The sequence below is a fragment of the Salvelinus alpinus genome, chromosome 11, assembly GCF_045679555.1.
Source record: "Salvelinus alpinus chromosome 11, SLU_Salpinus.1, whole genome shotgun sequence".
NCBI lineage: Eukaryota > Metazoa > Chordata > Actinopteri > Salmoniformes > Salmonidae > Salvelinus > Salvelinus alpinus.
Window position 1 is genome coordinate 8,411,634 of NC_092096.1, and position 19,004 is coordinate 8,430,637.

General features: G+C 47.5%; 2 protein-coding genes across 3 annotated transcripts in view; one reads left to right on the forward strand and one right to left on the reverse strand.

The window, feature by feature from the left end:
- The window catches only part of lemd3 (LEM domain containing 3), a 35,964-nt gene extending 24,181 nt beyond the window's left edge, over positions 1 to 11,783 (reverse strand). Inside the window, exons 1-4 of the mRNA XM_071331654.1 lie at positions 10,130 to 11,783; positions 4,798 to 4,838; positions 1,697 to 1,766; positions 176 to 335 (exon numbers count right to left, since the gene is read on the reverse strand). Coding sequence (XP_071187755.1) covers positions 176 to 335; positions 1,697 to 1,766; positions 4,798 to 4,838; positions 10,130 to 11,681 — 1,823 coding nt within the window. The 5' untranslated portion in view covers positions 11,682 to 11,783. The remainder of the gene's footprint in view (positions 1 to 175; positions 336 to 1,696; positions 1,767 to 4,797; positions 4,839 to 10,129) is intronic.
- A 1,644-nt stretch (positions 11,784 to 13,427) lies between these two features.
- Positions 13,428 to 19,004, forward strand: part of wif1 (wnt inhibitory factor 1) — a 51,217-nt gene continuing 45,640 nt past the window's right edge. The window contains exons 1-2 of one of the 2 annotated variants that reach the window (XM_071331656.1): positions 13,428 to 13,747; positions 13,965 to 14,104. In XM_071331656.1, coding sequence (XP_071187757.1) covers positions 13,600 to 13,747; positions 13,965 to 14,104 — 288 coding nt within the window. In that variant the 5' untranslated portion in view covers positions 13,428 to 13,599. The remainder of the gene's footprint in view (positions 13,748 to 13,964; positions 14,105 to 19,004) is intronic. The other variant, XM_071331655.1, reaches the window with a different exon arrangement.

Sequence of the window (19,004 nt, forward strand, 5' to 3'; positions counted from 1 at the left end):
GGGGGGGGGGGAGTTGATAACAGGGTTAGGCACCAAACACAAGAACACAGACAAACAGGGAGGAACTACCTGGTCAATATGAAATGTCCATCTCTGTTTTCTGCTGCGTGTCCTAATGACCACGACCCGATATGCTCTTCACTTCAGAGAAGCTGAGAAGAGAAACAATATTTACCGTATGCCAACATCCTCCCCTGTCCGTATGATCCACTCCAGAGAGAGGAGAACCCAGTCACGGTACTGTTCATTCTGCTGCGCCAGATAGTCAGAGGCTTCCTCCAGAGACAGGCTCCTGTTGGCCTGCTGCTGCTCCGGGTCTGTACAGTCATGTTGGCCTGATGGGGACAACATTAACGTGAGCTGCAGATAAACCACCTGTTATTAGACGGGCGGAGACAGACGGACGGAGACAGACGGGCGGAGACAGACAGACAGACGGACGGGCGGAGACAGACGGACGGGCGGGCGGGGACAGACGGACGGGCGGAGACAGACAGACGGGCGGAGACAGACAGACGGGCGGAGACAGACAGACGGGCGGAGACAGACAGACGGGCGGAGACAGACAGACGGGCGGAGACAGACAGACGGGCGGAGACAGACAGACGGGCGGAGACAGACAGACGGGCGGACAGACGGAGACAGACAGACGGGCGAGGGGCAAAGAGAGACAGACCTCATTTCAACAGTAATCCACTGAGATTTCAAACTATCCTTGAGCAGTTAGTGTCATTACAGGTAAAAAAGGTGTTTGTCATCAGACAACACCCACTGAGTGGACCAAACATTAAGAACACCTTCCTAATACTGAGTTAAACCCCCCCCCCATTTTCCCACAGAACAGCCTCAATTCTTTGGGGCATGGACTCTACAAGGTGTCGAAAGTCCATGTTGACTCCAATGCTTCCCACAGTTGTGTCAAGTTGGCTGGACGTCCTTTGGGTGGTTGCCATTCTTGACACACACAGGAAAACTGTTGAGTGTGAAAAACCCAGCAGCGTTGCAGTTCTTGACACAAACCGGTGCGCCTGGCGCCTACTACCATACCCCGTTCAAAGGCACGTAAAATCTTCTGTCTTACCCATTCACCCTCTGAATGGCACACATACACAATCCATGTCTCAAAGCTTCAAAATCCTTATTTAACCTGTCTCCTCTTCATCTACACAGATTGAAGTGGATTTAATAAGTGATCATAGCTTTCACCTGGTCAGTCAGTCATGGAAAGAGGTTTAAACACTGTGTATACACCCTGAGGTCTTCATTTGAAAACACCACATTCTAACTAATTAAGCATAGCATACAACCAAGGCTGTAGGATGGAAGAGTCTCAATCAAATGTATTTATAAAGCCCTTTTTACATCAGACCATGTCACAAATTCCTTTACAGAAACCGAGCCTAAAACCCCAAACAGCAAGCAATGCAGATGGAGAAGCACGGTGGCTAGGAAAAACTCCCTAGAAAGGCAGGAATCTAGGAAGAAACCTAGAGAGGAACCAGACTGAGGGGTGACCTGTCCTCTTCTGGCTGTACCAGGTGGAGGTTATAAACCTAGAGAGAGGAACCAGGCTCTGAGGGGTGGCCTGTCCTCTTCTGGTTGTACCAGGTGGAGATTATAAACCTAGAGAGGAACCAGGCTCTGAGAGGTTGCCTGTCCTCTTCTGGCTACCGAAAAGTTCCTTTCTTAAACGTACCAGCAATATGAGCCAGGTGGTCGTGAAGGTTGAGCAGCAGTTTCAGAATGGTGTCTTTCTCCATCTTGTTCTGAAATCCAGAAAAATATAAAGTCAAGATTTTAGTCTCAGTAAAACAGACATCTGTCAATACAATATGTAGTGCTAAAACATATATTAATTAATTTAAATGTAAAACAGATAATTAAATGTTCTTCAGGTAAATGCTCATGTATGGCAGTATAAAAGACATCGTTTCATGTAGACTACTATATATAATCTATATATCTTTCAGTCTTTTACATTACAATATACCCCCAGCCCTCGTAGGAGGGCCTTTTGTCTTCTGGTAGGCCGTCATTATAAATAAGAATATATTCTTAACTGACTTGCCTAGTTAAATAAAAGGTTAAATTAAATAAAAATAAACAATATCACTGTATTTGCTAGCAGAGCCTCAAACTAACTTTTTGGTCAACCAGTCTCTGTGGCAGGTAGATTTCAAACAAAATATCTACCAGCCACTCAGATTTTCTGCCAAAATTACAAACAAAAAAACCCAGATCAGCTTTAAAGTTCATTAAACAATAAATATATTACTAATCAGACAGTGGTGTGTTGCTTAATTTCATGAAATAGTTTGTGACTTTACTAAAATACGATGCCCCTTTAAGGGTGGGAGGTTACCGCAGTAACGCCACCACGTCATGTTGGTTGCCAGTGAGATTGAGAGAGTCTGACTAGCACCTTGTCTTGAAACTCAAACATAGAAAACAACAACCTAAGCTTGTGAACAAAACAAATGTAAAACAGACAAGAAATACAAGGACAAAGTCTGACTTAAGTAGACTTTAATTTTAAAGTTAATTTGACCGAATGCTACTGCAGCATTTTATTTAGCTATAAATGTGATCATATTTTACTATTTATATTGTTTGCACTGTGAAGTCCTGACCCACCTGCCAACGTGGCTGGTGAGAGAGACGACTTCTTACCCGCCAACGCCAAAACCTAATCAATAATGTCTCTCTGCAGACCGCAGTTACTACACGACGCGCCCACTACGCCTCACTTATTAAAATGCTGTGCCCACTGCCATTGAGGCTGTTAGCTCCCCCTCTGGCCCACACTCCAGCACAGCAGGTGGCGCTAATGCACCAACGTTGGATGCCAACCGCCGGGGGAAAAAACCCCACCGAAGGAGGCTGCTAACGAGCTAGACTAGGGGACACCGGTACACAGGGTCCTTCGACCCCGCCTGCCGAGCACTGCTTTCCCACAGTGCTGTTAACTTTATGGGAGCAATCTTTTAGGCAGGTGCCTGGTAACAGTTGAACAAGATGAAGGAACAAGGAAACCGCTCACTGCTCTTGATAGTATCACTGCTCTTTAATAAGCTTTACGTATGAGCTGTGTGCGGTTTCCTTTTCCCATCAACTTTATGGGTTGGGAAGTCACTAGCTAGTGTCGCCAACCCGACTCTTGCGTGGCCCTACCGGGTAGTGATTACCCTCGCCGTAATGTTAAAATAACTGGGGGAAAGCAGTGCTCCGCGGGCAGGGGCGAAGGACAGTGTGTGCCTAGCTACCTAGCAACCTTAATGTCAGTGGGAGGGAGCACCGTGTAGTGGGAGGGAGCGCCGTGTAGTGGGAGGGAGCGCCGTGTAGTGGGAGGGAGCGCCGTGTAGTGGGAGGGAGCGCCGTGTAGGTGGGAGGGAGCCCCGTGTAGGTGGGAGGGAGCCCCGTGTAGTGGGAGGGAGCGCCGTGTAGTGGGAGGGAGCGCCGTGTAGTGGGAGGGAGCGCCGTGTGGTGGGAGGGAGGGAGCACCGTGTAGTGGGAGGGAGGGAGCACCGTGTAGGTGGGAGGGAGGGAGCACCGTGTAGTGGGAGGGAGGGAGCACCGTGTAGTGGGAGGGAGGGAGCACCGTGTAGTGGGAGGGAGCACCGTGTAGGTGGGAGGGAGCGCCGTGTAGGTGGGAGGGAGCCCCGTGTAGTGGGAGGGAGCCCCGTGTAGGTGGGAGGGAGCCCCGTGTAGGTGGGAGGGAGGGAGCCCCGTGTAGGTGGGAGGGAGGGAGCGCCGTGTAGTGGGAGGGAGCGCCGTGTAGGTGGGAGGGAGCGCCGTGTAGGTGGGAGGGAGCGCCGTGTAGTGGGAGGGAGCGCCGTGTAGTGGGAGGGAGCGCCGTGTAGTGGGGGGGGCGCCGTGTAGGTGGGAGGGAGCGCCGTGTAGTGGGAGGGAGCGCCGTGTAGGTGGGAGGGAGCGCCGTGTAGTGGGAGGGAGCGCCGTGTAGTGGGAGGGAGCGCCGTGTAGTGGGAGGGAGCACCGTGTGGTGGGAGGGAGCGCCGTGTGGTGGGAGGGAGCGCCGTGTAGTGGGAGGGAGCGCCGTGTAGTGGGAGGGAGCGCCGTGTAGGTGGGAGGGAGGGAGCACCGTGTAGTGGGAGGGAGGGAGCACCGTGTAGGTGGGAGGGAGCACCGTGTAGTGGGAGGGAGGGAGCACCGTGTAGGTGGGAGGGAGCACCGTGTAGGTGGGAGGGAGGGAGCACCGTGTAGGTGGGAGGGAGGGAACACCGTGTAGGTGGGAGGGAGGGAGCACCGTGTAGGTGGGAGGGAGGGAGCACCGTGTAGGTGGGAGGGAGGGAGCACCGTGTAGGTGGGAGGGAGGGAGCACCGTGTAGTGGGAGGGAGGGAGCGCCGTGTAGTGGAGGGAGCACCGTGTAGGTGGGAGGGAGCACCGTGTAGGTGGGAGGGAGCACCGTGTAGGTGGGAGGGAGCGCCGTGTAGGTGGGAGGGAGCGCCGTGTAGGTGGGAGGGAGCGCCGTGTAGGTGGGAGGGAGCGCCGTGTAGTGGGAGGGAGAACTGTGTAGGTGGGAGGGAGCGCCGTGTAGGTGGGAGGGAGCGCCGTGTAGGTGGGAGGGAGCGCCGTGTAGTGGGAGGGAGAACTGTGTAGGTGGGAGGGAGCACCGTGTAGTGGGAGGGAGCACCGTGTAGGTGGGAGGGAGCACCGTTTCGTAAGGGCCCAGAATGCAGTGGGCGGTCTGCAGATGTTCATGTTCAGTCCTGATTGCTAGACTGCGACACAAACTCGGTCTTTAAACTAGGGCCAAAATTATAAGAAAATATACTTACATAAGAACTGTCAAACTCGCTGCCAAACGGGTGGTTCTTAACTGAGGAAAGAACAAAAATACAGACATTATAATCCAACCACGCCCCTTTAATCCAACATTTGAAACATGGGGGCTATGGGGACAATAATGACAGACAGTAAATTAATACATCACAGAAATATGGTCTTTCATAACCCAGTGTAGTTACCCTAGTGTAGTTACCCTAGTGTAGTTACCCTAGTGTAGTTACCCTAGTGTAGTTACCCTAGTGTAGATACCCTAGTGTAGATACCCTAGTGTAGATACCCTAGTGTAGATACCCTAGTGTAGTTACCCTAGTGTAGTTACCCTAGTGTAGGCCGCCATTGTAAATAAGAATTTGTTCTTAACTGACTTGCCTAGTTAAATAAAGGTTAAATAAAAAATAGTGAGGGTTGAGGAGAGAGAAGAGCAGACGGTCACAGTGAGGGTTGAGGAGAGAGAAGAGCAGACGGTCACAGTGAGGGTTGAGGAGAGAGAAGAGCAGACGGTCACAGTGAGGGATGAGGAGAGAGGAGAGCAGACGGTCACAGTGAGGGATGAGAAGAGCAGACGGTCACAGTGAGGGTTGAGGAGAGAGAAGAGCAGACGGTCACAGTGAGGGTTGAGGAGAGAGGAGAGCAGACGGTCACAGTGAGGGTTGAGGAGAGAGAAGAGCAGACGGTCACAGTGAGGGATGAGAAGAGCAGACGGTCACAGTGAGGGATGAGAAGAGAGGAGAGCAGACGGTCACAGTGAGGGATGAGAAGAGCAGATGGTCACAGTGAGGGTTGAGGAGAGAGAAGAGCAGACGGTCACAGTGAGGGATGAGAAGAGCAGACAGTCACAGTGAGGGTTGAGGAGGGAGAAAAGCAGACGGTCACAGTGAGGGTTAAGGAGGGAGAAGAGCAGACGGTCACAGTGAGGGATGAGGAGAGAGAAGAGCAGACGGTCACAGTGAGGGTTGAGGAGAGCAGACGGTCACAGTGAGGGTTGAGGAGAGAGAAGAGCAGACGGTCACAGTGAGGGTTAAGGAGGGAGAAGCGCAGACGGTCACAGTGAGGGATGAGGAGAGAGAAGAGCAGACGGTCACAGTGAGGGTTGAGGAGAGCAGACGGTCACAGTGAGGGTTGAGGAGAGAGAAGAGCAGACGGTCACAGTGAGGGTTGAGAAGAGCAGACGGTCACAGTGAGGGTTGAGGGAGAAGAGCAGACGGTCACAGTGAGGGTTGAGGAGGGAGAAGAGCAGACGGTCACAGTGAGGGTTGAGGAGGGAGAAGAGCAGACGGTCACAGTGAGGGTTGAGAAGAGCAGACAGTCACAGTGAGGGTTGAGAAGAGCAGACGGTCACAGTGAGGGTTGAGGAGGGAGAAGAGCAGACGGTCACAGTGAGGAGAGAGGAGAGCAGACGGTCACAGTGAGGGTTGAGGAGAGAGAAGAGCAGACGGTCACAGTGAGGGTTGAGAAGAGCAGACGGTCACAGTGAGGGTTGAGGAGGGAGAAGAGCAGACGGTCACAGTGAGGGTTGAGGAGAGCAGACGGTCACAGTGAGGGTTGAGGAGAGCAGACGTCACAGTGAGGGTTGAGGAGAGCAGACGGTCACAGTGAGGGTTGAGGAGAGAGGAGGAGGGAGAAGAGCAGACGGTCACAGTGAGGGTTGAGGAGAGAGAAGAGCAGACGGTCACAGTGAGGAGAGAGGAGAGCAGACGGTCACAGTGAGGCTTGAGGAGAGAGAAGAGCAGACGGTCACAGTGAGGGTTGAGAAGAGCAGACGGTCACAGTGAGGGTTGAGGAGGGAGAAGAGCAGACGGTCACAGTGAGGGTTGAGGAGAGCAGACGGTCACAGTGAGGGTTGAGGAGAGCAGACGTCACAGTGAGGGTTGAGGAGAGAGGAGAGCAGACGGTCACAGTGAGGGTTGAGGAGAGAGGAGGAGGGAGAAGAGCAGACGGTCACAGTGAGGGTTGAGGAGAGAGAAGAGCAGACGGTCACAGTGAGGGTTGAGGAGAGAGAAGAGCAGACGGTCACAGTGAGGGATGAGGAGAGAGAAGAGCAGACGGTCACAGTGAGGGTTGAGGAGAGCAGACGGTCACAGTGAGGGTGGAGGAGGGAGAAGAGCAGAAGGTCACAGTGAGGGTGGAGGAGGGAGAAGAGCAGACGGTCGAGTCACACGTGAGTCACTGTCTGAACACGAGGCTGGATGCAGACCAACATTAGCAGGGCTGTGGTGAGCTCGTGAGTGTGAGCATTGTACACACACACACACACACACACACACACACACACACACACACACACACACACACACACACACACACACACACACACACACACACACACACACACACACACACACACACACACACACACACGATGAGCTGCCTGCTTGGCACACAGCCACAGACGTATTATTATCTTAAAACATTCATTAAAGTAGTGGGTGTTACATTAATACAGTCTATGATTAACACATTAACAACGTTACAGCCGGTGAACCAATGGGGTCCGTCCATAATGGCCCTCTATTCCCTACGTAGCGCACTACTTTAGAACAGGGGCCCCGTTGGGGACACGGCCCCCTATATGACTCATATGATTCATACATGAGTTCGACCCATTTAATTTCAATGGGGTCAACTGAGAGCTCTGGGCGTCTGCAGTTCAAACACCATTTCGCAATTTGCATTGTGTTCTATCTATTTCCTTGGCAGCGCCCTTCACTCTGTGGATGATTTGCATGGCTTACAATACATTCATCAGCCGACTACCAGCAGCCTGGTCCGGTCTGCTGAAGTGAAGAGCTTCTATTTACCAGGCTGCAGGACACGGACAGGAGCTGGAGCAACCTAGCTAGTGTCTAATCCAACAGGGACAGAGGGAGCAACCTAGCTAGTGTCTAATCCAACAGGGACAGAGGGAGCAACCTAGCTAGTGTCTAATCCAACAGGGACAGAGGGAGCTGCAGCAACCTAGCTAGTGTCTAATCCAACAGGGACAGGAGCTGGAGGAACCTAGCTAGTGTCTAATCCAACAGGGACAGAGGGAGCTGGAGCAACCTAGCTAGTGTCTAATCCAACAGGGACAGGAGCTGGAGGAACCTAGCTGGTGTCTAATCCAACAGGGACAGGAGCTGGAGGAACCTAGCTAGTGTCTAATCCAACAGGGACAGAGGGAGCAACCTAGCTAGTGTCTAATCCAACAGGGACAGAGGGAGCTGGAGGAACCTAGCTAGTGTCTAATCCAACAGGGACAGGAGCTGGAGGAACCTAGCTAGTGTCTAATCCAACAGGGACAGAGGGAGGAACCCAGCTAGTGTCTAATCCAACAGGGACAGAGGGAGCAACCTAGCTAGTGTCTAATCCAACAGAGACAGAGGGAGCTGGAGGAACCTAGCTTGTGTCTACCGCCTGCTGCACCTACTAACACAGCAGTAAGTGTGGTTGGGGTGTGTGTCCTATACAGGGAAATCACCGGTCACTCTGTACTCCCTGCTCTGCTCCTCATCTGCATCTAAAATGTACATTTTTACAAACATTTGAGTCATTTAGCAGACGCTCTTATCCAGAGAGACTTACAGGAGCAATTCGGGTTAAGTGACTTGCTCAAGGGCACAGACAGATTTTTCCACCTAGTTGGCTTGGGGATTCAAACCAGCGACCTTTCGCTTACTGGCCCAATGCTCTTAACCGCTAGGCTACCTGCCGCTGGCACCCTATTCCCTATGTTAGACCAGGGCCGGTAGGGAATAGTGTGACATTTGGAAGCAATCCCAGCTCCCTGCTCTGGCCTGACCCAGTCTCTGCTCCCCCCCCGGCCTGCCCAGGTCTCTGCTCCCCCCCGGCCTGCCCCAGTCTCTGCTCCTCCCCCCCGGCCTGCCCCAGTCTCTGCTCCCCCCCGGCCTGCCCCAGTCTCTGCTCCCCCCCGGCCTGCCCCAGTCTCTGCTGTGACCTGACACCACCACTATCTATCTCAGACACCTTCCATTATTCAACACTTCCTCACTTGCTCTCCCCACATGAAATGCTTCCCATACAGAGAGCCTGTAGTGAACGGTTTAACTTTAGTGAATGAAAAGCTGTAGGCATGAATTTGTCTAAAATACACAATGGTTGGGGGTATATATGCATGTATGTAGCCGATCCCTTCAAACCACAACAAGTCAGGACCCTATTCTTTTTTTATCCGAGAAGGTGAACTGAGAAACTAACTGCACTGTAAAATGCTTCTGAATGGGTTATTGAATATTTCATGTGTTTTGTGGCTTTGACAGCACTTACTGGTGCAGTTGTGAGGAAGCATAAGAGTGTAGCTGCAGTGTCCAGGCAGGCATAGGACTCTTTCAAAAAGGCACTCGCACATCTGACCAATCTTATTAAATATCGGTGATACTATCAAGAGCAGTGTGCGGTTTCCTTTTCCCTTCAGGCATAGGCATCTTACCTGCTGATTTGGCTAATGCTAGTCATTTGCTTAGGTCTATAGGTTTAATAGCTCACAGTCAATACTACAGTATCTGTATTAAAAGGTTTTAAATCGAGTCATTTCTAATGAGCATACTCTGAAGCACACACACAGCGGGGTTGAACGGGCTAGTGGCCGATAGTTCGCTATGGAAGCCAACGGATGGAGGTAGCTGTCTATGCTGACATGCTAAAATGTCTGCTGTACCCTCCATAAAGAAGAAGAGTCCCTCGCTGTAGAATGATGATGTAGGACTTCCTGTCTCTGAAGGTGTGAATGGCTGAAGGGGGGGGGGACACAACTGCTAAGCCTGCTTCTTTACACACCAAATTAGTCCTATGAAATCATCGTTTTTAGGCCTAAACGTTTAGGTTCCCTGTGGCGATTTTCTATTAAGAGGCAAATAACTGATTTTGATGTCAGACAACGAGTGACTCTGTGCAGAATACTAAAAACACATGTACTGTAGTATAAACTATGGAAAATCATTTCTGGAGGGTATAGATTTTACATCTCTTCTTATTGTCTCCAAACCTGAATTAAAATGTAGCAATTTCAAAATATGTGAGTAGCAATTTAAAACTTCTGTTAAGATTGTTTTCATATTACGTCCATGGCACAAGGCAAAAGTCTGGCCATGCAATGTATAAAGCAGAATCTAGACAGTCAGTCACTAATATTACAAAATACCTGGGCTGGTTATCAATCCGTTTTAAATATTGATATTATACTCCAATTTGGAAGCAAATTGTATCGTTATAGAATGCTACAATTGCACAGTAAACCTAACTACAGAATGATGGATTGGATTGAGAGACAAAACACTACTAGCTAGCTATGTTTAGGAAGTTGCATTTACTAGGCTGGATACTTACTGACAACATCGACCTCAGAGGCTCCAGACCCCCTCATCCGGAGATACATGAGGCCGAGCAGGAGGAAGAACAGGCAGGCGGCCATGAGCAAGAACATGGACAGGTAGTGGGCGCTGAACCCCCAACCACCGGTGGACGACCCCACCTCCTCCCGCTTGAATTGCTGGAGCAGCTCATCCTCCGGCACCGTGTGCTTCTGCTTGAGACTCGCCTGGCTGTAGGCATGGTTGGGACCGCTATGATTTGAATGGTTGGATCGGTAAGTAGCGGATAGACTGTTGTAGTTGGAGAATCGCGGTCTCAGGCCGATGCTGAATCGGCTACTACTGCTGCTGCTAGTGGCGCCATCCCCGCTGTCGATGTGGTTTTTGTTGTAGGCGGAGGACGGGGAATTGTTGCCGCTGCTTTCCCCGGGGCTCCCGCGGTCGCTCTCCCCCGTCACAGCCGACACGTAGATGGCCCCCCTGGGGTAATGGCGTCGCAGCAAGCTCCCGCTCAGGGACGATTCGCCGGGGCCTCGCTTCTTTCCCTCTTCCTCTTCATCATCCTCCTCCCCCCGGCCTCCCATCATGTCTAGTCGACTCCTACTAGCGCCAGGCGTGTCATTTTGCCTGATTTCCATGCCTAAAGTCGTTTCCTGGCCGCTCTCTGACCCCCTGGCACTTCTGTGGGGAGACGGCTTGGAGGAGTGACTCCGTCTGGAGTAGTGTTGCTGTAAACGCCGGTCTCGTTGACGGTCCTGCCCATATAATATCTCCCCTTCTTCCTCCTCTTCCGAATCCGAGTAACCTCCGACTAGCTTACTACTGGTGTTCAGTGAGTAAGACGCCCTGTTCCCATTCAGAGACCGACTGTCTCTCTCCGTCTCCCCCTGAAAATCGCCTTCCTCTTCGGGCTCTTCGTCGTAATCCTTCACTTCCGCGGCCCGCGAGACCTCGAGGCTCGATTTTCCCCGGTCCACCCAGCCGAGAGAACCGGGTCCGCTTCTCCTCCCCTCCAGCAGCCCAGTGGGAGAGGAGTTGTTGCTGCTGGTACTCACAGCGACTCCCAGGCTCTTTCGAGTGGCGGAGTCAGCTCCCGTTGTAGGCCTGATCTGCTGTTGTTGTTGGTACGCGGAGCCTCGGTCTCTCCTACCGCTGTGGTTCGCTCCTCGTTTTTTCTTCGGGTCGTCCACGTCCGATTCGTCCGAGCTAAAGCCCAATACGAACTTCCCCGCTCCACCAGTTCGCTTTTCGTTCAGGACCGGTCGACCACCGGGGCTCCGACTGCTAGGGCTCAGGTGCTTGACGTCACGGCTAGCTGGCCTGGCTTCGAATCCCGAAGCTCCCGCCGCTGTGTAGCTGCCGTTGCCACCGCCGCTACTGTTGTTGATGATGCTGCCACTGTTTCGGTTTTTCCCCGCCCTGGTTCCTTTCTGTTGTTGTTCCTCGCGTAGTTTCTTTAGTTTTTTCAAATAAACCGGTCTCGTGTTCTCGGAAACCGGGCCTGGAATGAATCCAAAGCTCTTTAACTCAGAGAAAAGCTCATCGTCCGTTAGCTGCGCCGTCGCCATCTTTGCTCGAAAAACTCAAAGCTGTGACGGAAGTGACGAACAAATAGTAGACCCAGACAGAAAAAATTAAAACCGTATCCTGAGTAAGTAAAGCTGTCTACAGGCAGGGGGCAGGCGTCTCAATGACCTGCTATAAGAACAGTCACGTCTAAATAGTAGGTTATAACTAGTGTCTGACAGAATTGTAAATGCGTCGTTTTACAAACACATTGTTTTACATGAATATTGATTTTGGAGGTTTACCTCGTAGGGGAGTCTAAAGGTTGATCCAATCAAATACATGGTTGGTGATAGCCGCATCTAGCTACTGTAGATTCGATTTGTGTTTAGTCACGTACTCAGGGTCGCAGATGCAGTTGCAATGTACAGTGAAATACTTAAGCGCCGAGCTCCAACGGTGCATAATTCCTGTAATAGTCTATAGGAATCTATAGTGTATTGTTTATTGTCTATTGTGAGTACTCTAGACTGTTTTTGCATAAACCACCTAACGGTATGGTAAAAGGCCTAGTACATTTTTTTATTTTTTTTTCACCTTTATTTAACCAGGTAGGCTAGCTGAGAACAAGTTCTCATTTACAACGGTGACCTGGCCAAGATAAAGCAAAGCAGTGCGACACAAACAACACCGAGTTACACATAGAATAAATAAACATACAGTCAATAATACAATATAAAACGTCTATATATAATGTGTGCATACATACTGTATGAGACTGTCTTGTCACCTTACATACTGTATGCATGTCATGTCACCTTTAGACCAGGTGAGGGTATGATTATGTGTGGAATAGGGTTGTAGGAAAGATAGTCTAAATTCATTTGAAGTTCACAAATAAGAATTTCATGATTAATACAAGTTGTAGGGCTACTGGTTTGAAACATTCTATTGTAGGAGTTTATTATGGGAAAAAATATATATATACATTTTTTTTATGTAACCTTCATTTAGGCAAGTCATTAATTAATGAAAATATATAATAAAAACGAATGGAAAAAAAATCATTGTATACTCAGTGTAGCCTATGGCATTTGTTCTTCGGTAATCTAATGACATTGATTTGAAATTATTTAATCATGAATAACACCAATTCTCATTGACAAAACTCTGTTGGAATGCAATAAAATAACACATGTCTGGCATTTCTGCATTTCTCGCCCGTTTCCACTCTAATATCCCAGACGAGTACCATCCTTTAGAATATGGGCACCAGGTGAAATACCACAATCTGAAGTGTTTATCTTGGAGAGTTTATGGGCCTTATAAGACAAAGACCACACAGGAAGATGATTTGTCTTGAAGCCCCGCCCCCCCGGTCCCCCCCCCCCCCTTCCTCTTCCTATTCTGGAGGCTTGAATTGAGTCAATGCAACAAACACATTTTTGTTTCAGAGAATAGGTTCGCCAGCTACATCATGCAACTCTCATCACCATGTGAATATTTTGTAGGCTATAATTTATAATGATTGTTATGTTTATTTTACTGGGATTCATCAGAAAAACGGATGTGTGGGTAAAACCATTTTTTTAATCAGGGAAAGATTACACCACTACTCAGACCGATAAATATGTATTTATAGTGCCAGTTGTTTGTCAAAATGTTACGCCATTTACTTCCTACCGCATGAATCAATAGGCAGGCAAAGCCTAACTAAATGCGCACCAACTCTTTACTTCCCATGTCCCACTGCGCCACCGTGTGGCCACACATCCACCCTGCAGCGCCCGCTGTGTACAAGTAGCTTGCGAGGTAGCACAGGCGTCTCACTGTCAATGAAAGAGGCTCACTCACGGCATACCAGACTTGAGTACAGTGGCTAAACCAGCATATGCACAGACACACAATTTAACTACGAGGAGACCGAACGGAGATACATTTACAATTTAAAGGGTTAGATTTGAGAGGCTGCAACTCAGGATGGCTACAGAGACAGACTCTGTTTTTCTGTCCCCCATCAAAACGTGCTTTCTTCTACTTTTGGGTGGTTTGATGTCCAAAGCTGCGCAGGAGCAGCAGGGAAGTTTCTACATGTGGATTGATGCCAACCAAGCCAGAATCCTAATTGGTAAGTAGCGTTTATTTTTTAATGAATCCAATGTTACAGTGTCACTTGAATTAGTTTAAATGTGCATAGAAAAGATGGATTGTAACTTTAAAGGGATGAGTTCCATACACTGTGACCCCTTATTATATTGGACTGAGTTCAACTTTTGTAGACACCCATGCGCTTTCGCATGTGTTTAAATGCTCTTGTTGAAATGTCAGTGTGCGTTACTGTGCAGGTTTTGAGGAGGATATCTTGATCGTGTCAGAGGGAAAGATGGCTCCATTCACAACTGACTTCAGAAAGGCCCAGCAGAGGATGCCTGCGATACCTGTCAATATCCAGAACGTCAACTTCACTTGGCAAGCGACTGAACAGGTAGGAGACGGTGATAGGGTCACAGTAGCCTATAGGCCTACTTTCATTTGAAAAGAGGAAAATGTGTATATTTGATTCCATTTATTGTAATACTTTTAGTGATCATCGATAGGCTATATCAAAGGCTATTGATCTGAGAACATGCGCGTAATTGTAGCCAGTGCGCAACGCGGTGCCTAGGGCGCAATTCTATATGGCGAAAAGGCTGCAATTCATTTTGTTTTTAGAAAATAATGATTAAGGTTGTTTTTCTTATTATTTTGAATCGATAGGTTAATAGCCAATGTTTAGTATGCATTGATTAACCGCATTATGCATTTTAAAAAACGAACTTCAAATGAAGAATGTCTTTGAAATTATTTTCTCGGTAAAGATCAATACACTAGGCAAGAGCCTAAACTAGGCAAGAGCCACTGACTATCCCCCACACTTAAGCCTTCATTCAAAAACGAGTCCACATTTCTTCTGAACGATTGTTTCTCACGCTTTCCCAACATCAAAGACCCAATTCTGATCAAACAACTACGCCATTTTTGGAGGTTTAAAAAGAAGCCTATGCGCGCGGTAGCAGTAGATGAGTGATTTTAAAAGAGCTTGAGCTCTCTAACCAGTTTCCTTTTTGTAATATTCTAATTCCCATCTCTTGCGGTATTTTACATGTCGGTGTCGTGGACCTGCCGCCACGGATCAAAGCGCCGGGGCGCCGCTAGGCCGCGTCTAGGACATGTGCCAAACATCTGGTCCATCTGCGCTTTTGAAAACATTGGTCAAATTCTCAGACGCGTGCCAGACCCATCCCGCGTTCTTTATTGGAACTGAGAAGGGTAAGAAGGTTCCATTTGGAATCGCTTTGTGCAATGAGGTGTCCTTGTTCATAAGCTCTGTTACGAGAACAGCTTTAGCAATAACAGTCAATGCAGTGGCAAAATTATTGTATTTATCTACACACACAAAAAAAATGCCTTGCAAACAAGTCTTCTCTCTCCTATAAGTGATTTGGTAACCTGTTGTTGAGGCCATTGGACAATATTGACATTTATGTATAACACAAATAAAACGGTTATAAACTATTGATGATAATAATGTAATGAGGATGCAAATGTACCCACTTTTATGTTCAAATACATTGAGCCATATATATATTTATTTATTTATTCATTCATTTATTTATATACAGTACCAGTCAAAGTTTTGGACACACCTACTCATTCAAGGGTTTTTCTTATTTTTTTTTTACTATTTTCTACATTGTAGAATAATAGTGAAGACATCAAAAGTATGAAATAAGTAACCCAAAAAGTTTTAAATCAAAATATATGTTATGTTTTAGATTCTACAAAGTAGCCATTCTTTGCCTTGATGTCAGCTTTGTAGACTCTTCGCATTCTCTCAACCAGCTTCACCTGGAATGCTTTTCCAACAGTTTTGAAGGAGTTCCCACATATACTGAGTACTTCACTATGCTGTCCAACTCATTCCAAACTATCTCAATTGAGTTGAGGTCGGGTGATTGTGGAGGCCAGGTCATCTGATGCAGCACTCCATCACTCTCCTTCTTGGTCAAATAGCCCTTACACAGCCTGGATTTGTTTTGGGTCATTGTCCTGTTGAAAAACAAATGATAGTCCCAGCACAAACCAGATGGGATGGTGTATCACTGCAGAATGCTGTGATGGCCATGATTGGTAAGTGTGCCTTGAATTCTAAATAGATGAGACAGTGTCACCAGCAAAGCACCCCCACACCATCACACCTCCTCCTCCATGCTTCACGGTGGGAACCACTCATGCAGAGATCATCTGTTCATCGACTCGGCAGTTGGAACCAAAAACCTCAAATTTGGACTCATCAGACCAAAGGACAGATTTCCATGTCTAATGTCCATTGCTCGTGTTTCTTGGCCCAACCAAGTCTCTTCTTCTTATTGGTGTCCTTTAGTAATGGTTTCTTTGCAGCAATTCGACCATGAAGGCCTGATTCACGCAGTCTCCTCTGAACAGTTGATGTTGAGATGTGTCTTGAACTCTGTGAAGCATTTGTTTGGGCTGCAATTTCTGAGGTGCAGTTAACTCTAATGAACTTATCCTCTGCAGCAGAGGTAACTCTGGATCTTCCTTTCCAATCTGAGGTGCAGGTAAAGCTAATGAACTTATCCTCTGCAGCAGAGGTAACCCTGGGTCTTCCTCTCCTTTGGCTGTCCTCATGAGAGCCAGTTTCATCATAGTGCTTGATGGTTTTTGTGACTGCACTTGAAGAAACGTTCCAAGTTCTTGGCATTTTCCAGATTGACTGACCTTCATGTCTTAAAGTAATGATGGACTGTCGTTTCTCTTTCCTTATTTGAGCTGTTCTTGCTTTAAGAAGGCACACCTGTTAATTGAAATGCATTCCAGGTGACTACCTCATGAAGCTGGTTGAGAGAATGCCAAGAGTGTGCAAAGCTGTCATCAAGGCAAAGGGTGTCTACTTTGAAGAATATAAAATGTATTTTGATTTGTTTAACACTTCTTTGGTTACTATATGTGTTATTTCATAGTTTTGATGTCTTCACCATTATTCCACAATGTAGAAAATAGTAAAAAATAAAGAAAAACCCTTGAATGAGTAGGTGTGTCCACATTTTTGACTGGTACTGTATAGTATATATACAGTATATATATACTTTTTGGTCCACCAGACACTCACTGGCGTACCAGACACCTGTGGATCACCCTCAAATCAAATGTCACGTGCGCCGAATACAACAGATGTAGGTAGACCTTACAGTAAAAATGCTTACTGACAAGCTCTTAACCAACAGGTTTAGGTAGACCTTACAGTGAAAATGCTTACTGACGAGCCCTTAACCAACAGGTGTAGGTAGACCTTACAGTAAAAATGCTTACTGACGAGCCCTTAACCAACAGGTGTAGGTAGACCTTACAGTGAAAATGCTTACTGACGAGCCCTTAACCAACAGGTGTAGGTAGACCTTACAGTGAAAATGCTTACTGACGAGCCCTTAACCAACAGGTGTAGGTAGACCTTACAGTGAAAATGCTTACTGACAAGCCCTTAACCAACAGGTGTAGGTAGACCTTACAGTGAAAATGCTGACTGACGAGCTCTTAACCAACAGGTGTAGGTAGACCTTACAGTGAAACTGCTTACTGACGAGCTCTTAACCAACGAAAAAACAAACATAAGAACACGATTGGTTAAGAGCCCATGAAACGGCAGCCATCTTTTATTCAAGGCAGGGGACCCACAAGCTCTGGGGGCCCATTCGAATGTTATCGGTCTAATTATTTTATTTTTTTAAATTAATAAATCATTTTGACAGTAACCTTCCGAAAAAGTAATTCATATACCTTTTTTAATTTCCATATGTACTAGGAAGCCAAGTGTATGTTTCTTCTGTTTCAGGAATGTGACTGAAACAGTGAAAAAGGAAACTGATTGAAAGTATAAGGGGATATCAGATGAATGTCGTGATCAAAGCTATGAAGACGCCAGTGCAGTGAGGGAAGCTTACTCAGGTGTTCTACAGCCCATATCAGACCGAGAGCCTAACGCTTCTTAGACAAGCCTAGTTCTAAATGAGTTTCGGTTTAGAAAACGATCTCTCCGCAGCTGCGACAGTTACAGGGAGGGGGAAGAAAGGAAACAGCTTGATTGTCATAGCAACATCAGGGGAAAGTGGGCAGAAGGGATTTGGAGTACAGCAGTTCTGTAACATCGGTAATAATTGAGACTCTCATTCTCCTTAATTGCTGGTCTCAACACGTTATGGAAATACATGAAGTGTATAGGTAGCTCTGGGGACAGGTCGTCTGGATACTGAACAGCCAATACATTGGCAGATGCACACAGATTATCATCTTTAGCAGACAACAGTTCTTGAGGGACTGAACCAACAAACAAAAAAACCCGATTTGGTTCATATCCGGTTAACCGATGTTTGAGTTGTGTGGTTACAATATCAACAGTCCCTTATCTCTGTTATATCTTGGCATGCATCATTCAAGACTAAGTTTAAATGGACCTATAATGCACAATGCCTCTGGAAAGACTGTCTGGGGTGGCAATACTCAGTATAGAAAACAGTCGGGTCCACAACCTGGACCTAAAAGCTGTGGTGAAAACATTTGCACACACAAAAAAAAGGAGGCTTCAGATCTCTCAAGTTGGATTTAATTTGATTTAATTTAATTGACCTTGAATATTGCAGCCCATTTGTGTCGGCTATTAGCCAGACAAAACCCACTGAGGTCAACAGTAAATAGTGTCTGAATTTATCCTCAAGCCGGCTACTTTTTCCCTCATTGTTAAGCTTTTTGATGTGGAATATTTATAAAAGGTTTATAAATAGCATCTCGGTATGGTAAATAGCTATAGATGCTGTAGTGCACTGCATAATGAAACAATCCATAATGAGCCGGTGCGTTGAGGCTGGACTAACTACTGTTTGTCATTAATAGACTAGTTTTACGCACAACTTTCTACCCAAGCTGGGAGAGAGTGCGAGGTCGGCTCGTGTCATGCAGGTTCAGGTAGTCTATATACCTTACGGGGTCCAGAGAAACGGCGGTACGCCAGCAGACTCTGAGGCAGGTAGATTTTTTTTTAAATCTGCCAGCCACTCATATTTTTTTTATACAGGACGGATTTTTTTTGTTGCCATAGAGAGTACAAAACATTATAAACATCTTCTTAATAGTGAGTTACACCCCTTTTTTTCAGAATAGCTTCGATTTGTCAGGGCATGGACTCTACAAGGTGTCGAAAGCATTCCACAGGGATGCTGACCCATGTTGACTCCAATGATTCCCACAGTTGTGTCAAGTTGGCTGGATGTCCTTTGGCTGGTGGACCATTCTTGATACACACGGGAAACTGTTGAGAGTGAAAAACCCCAGTT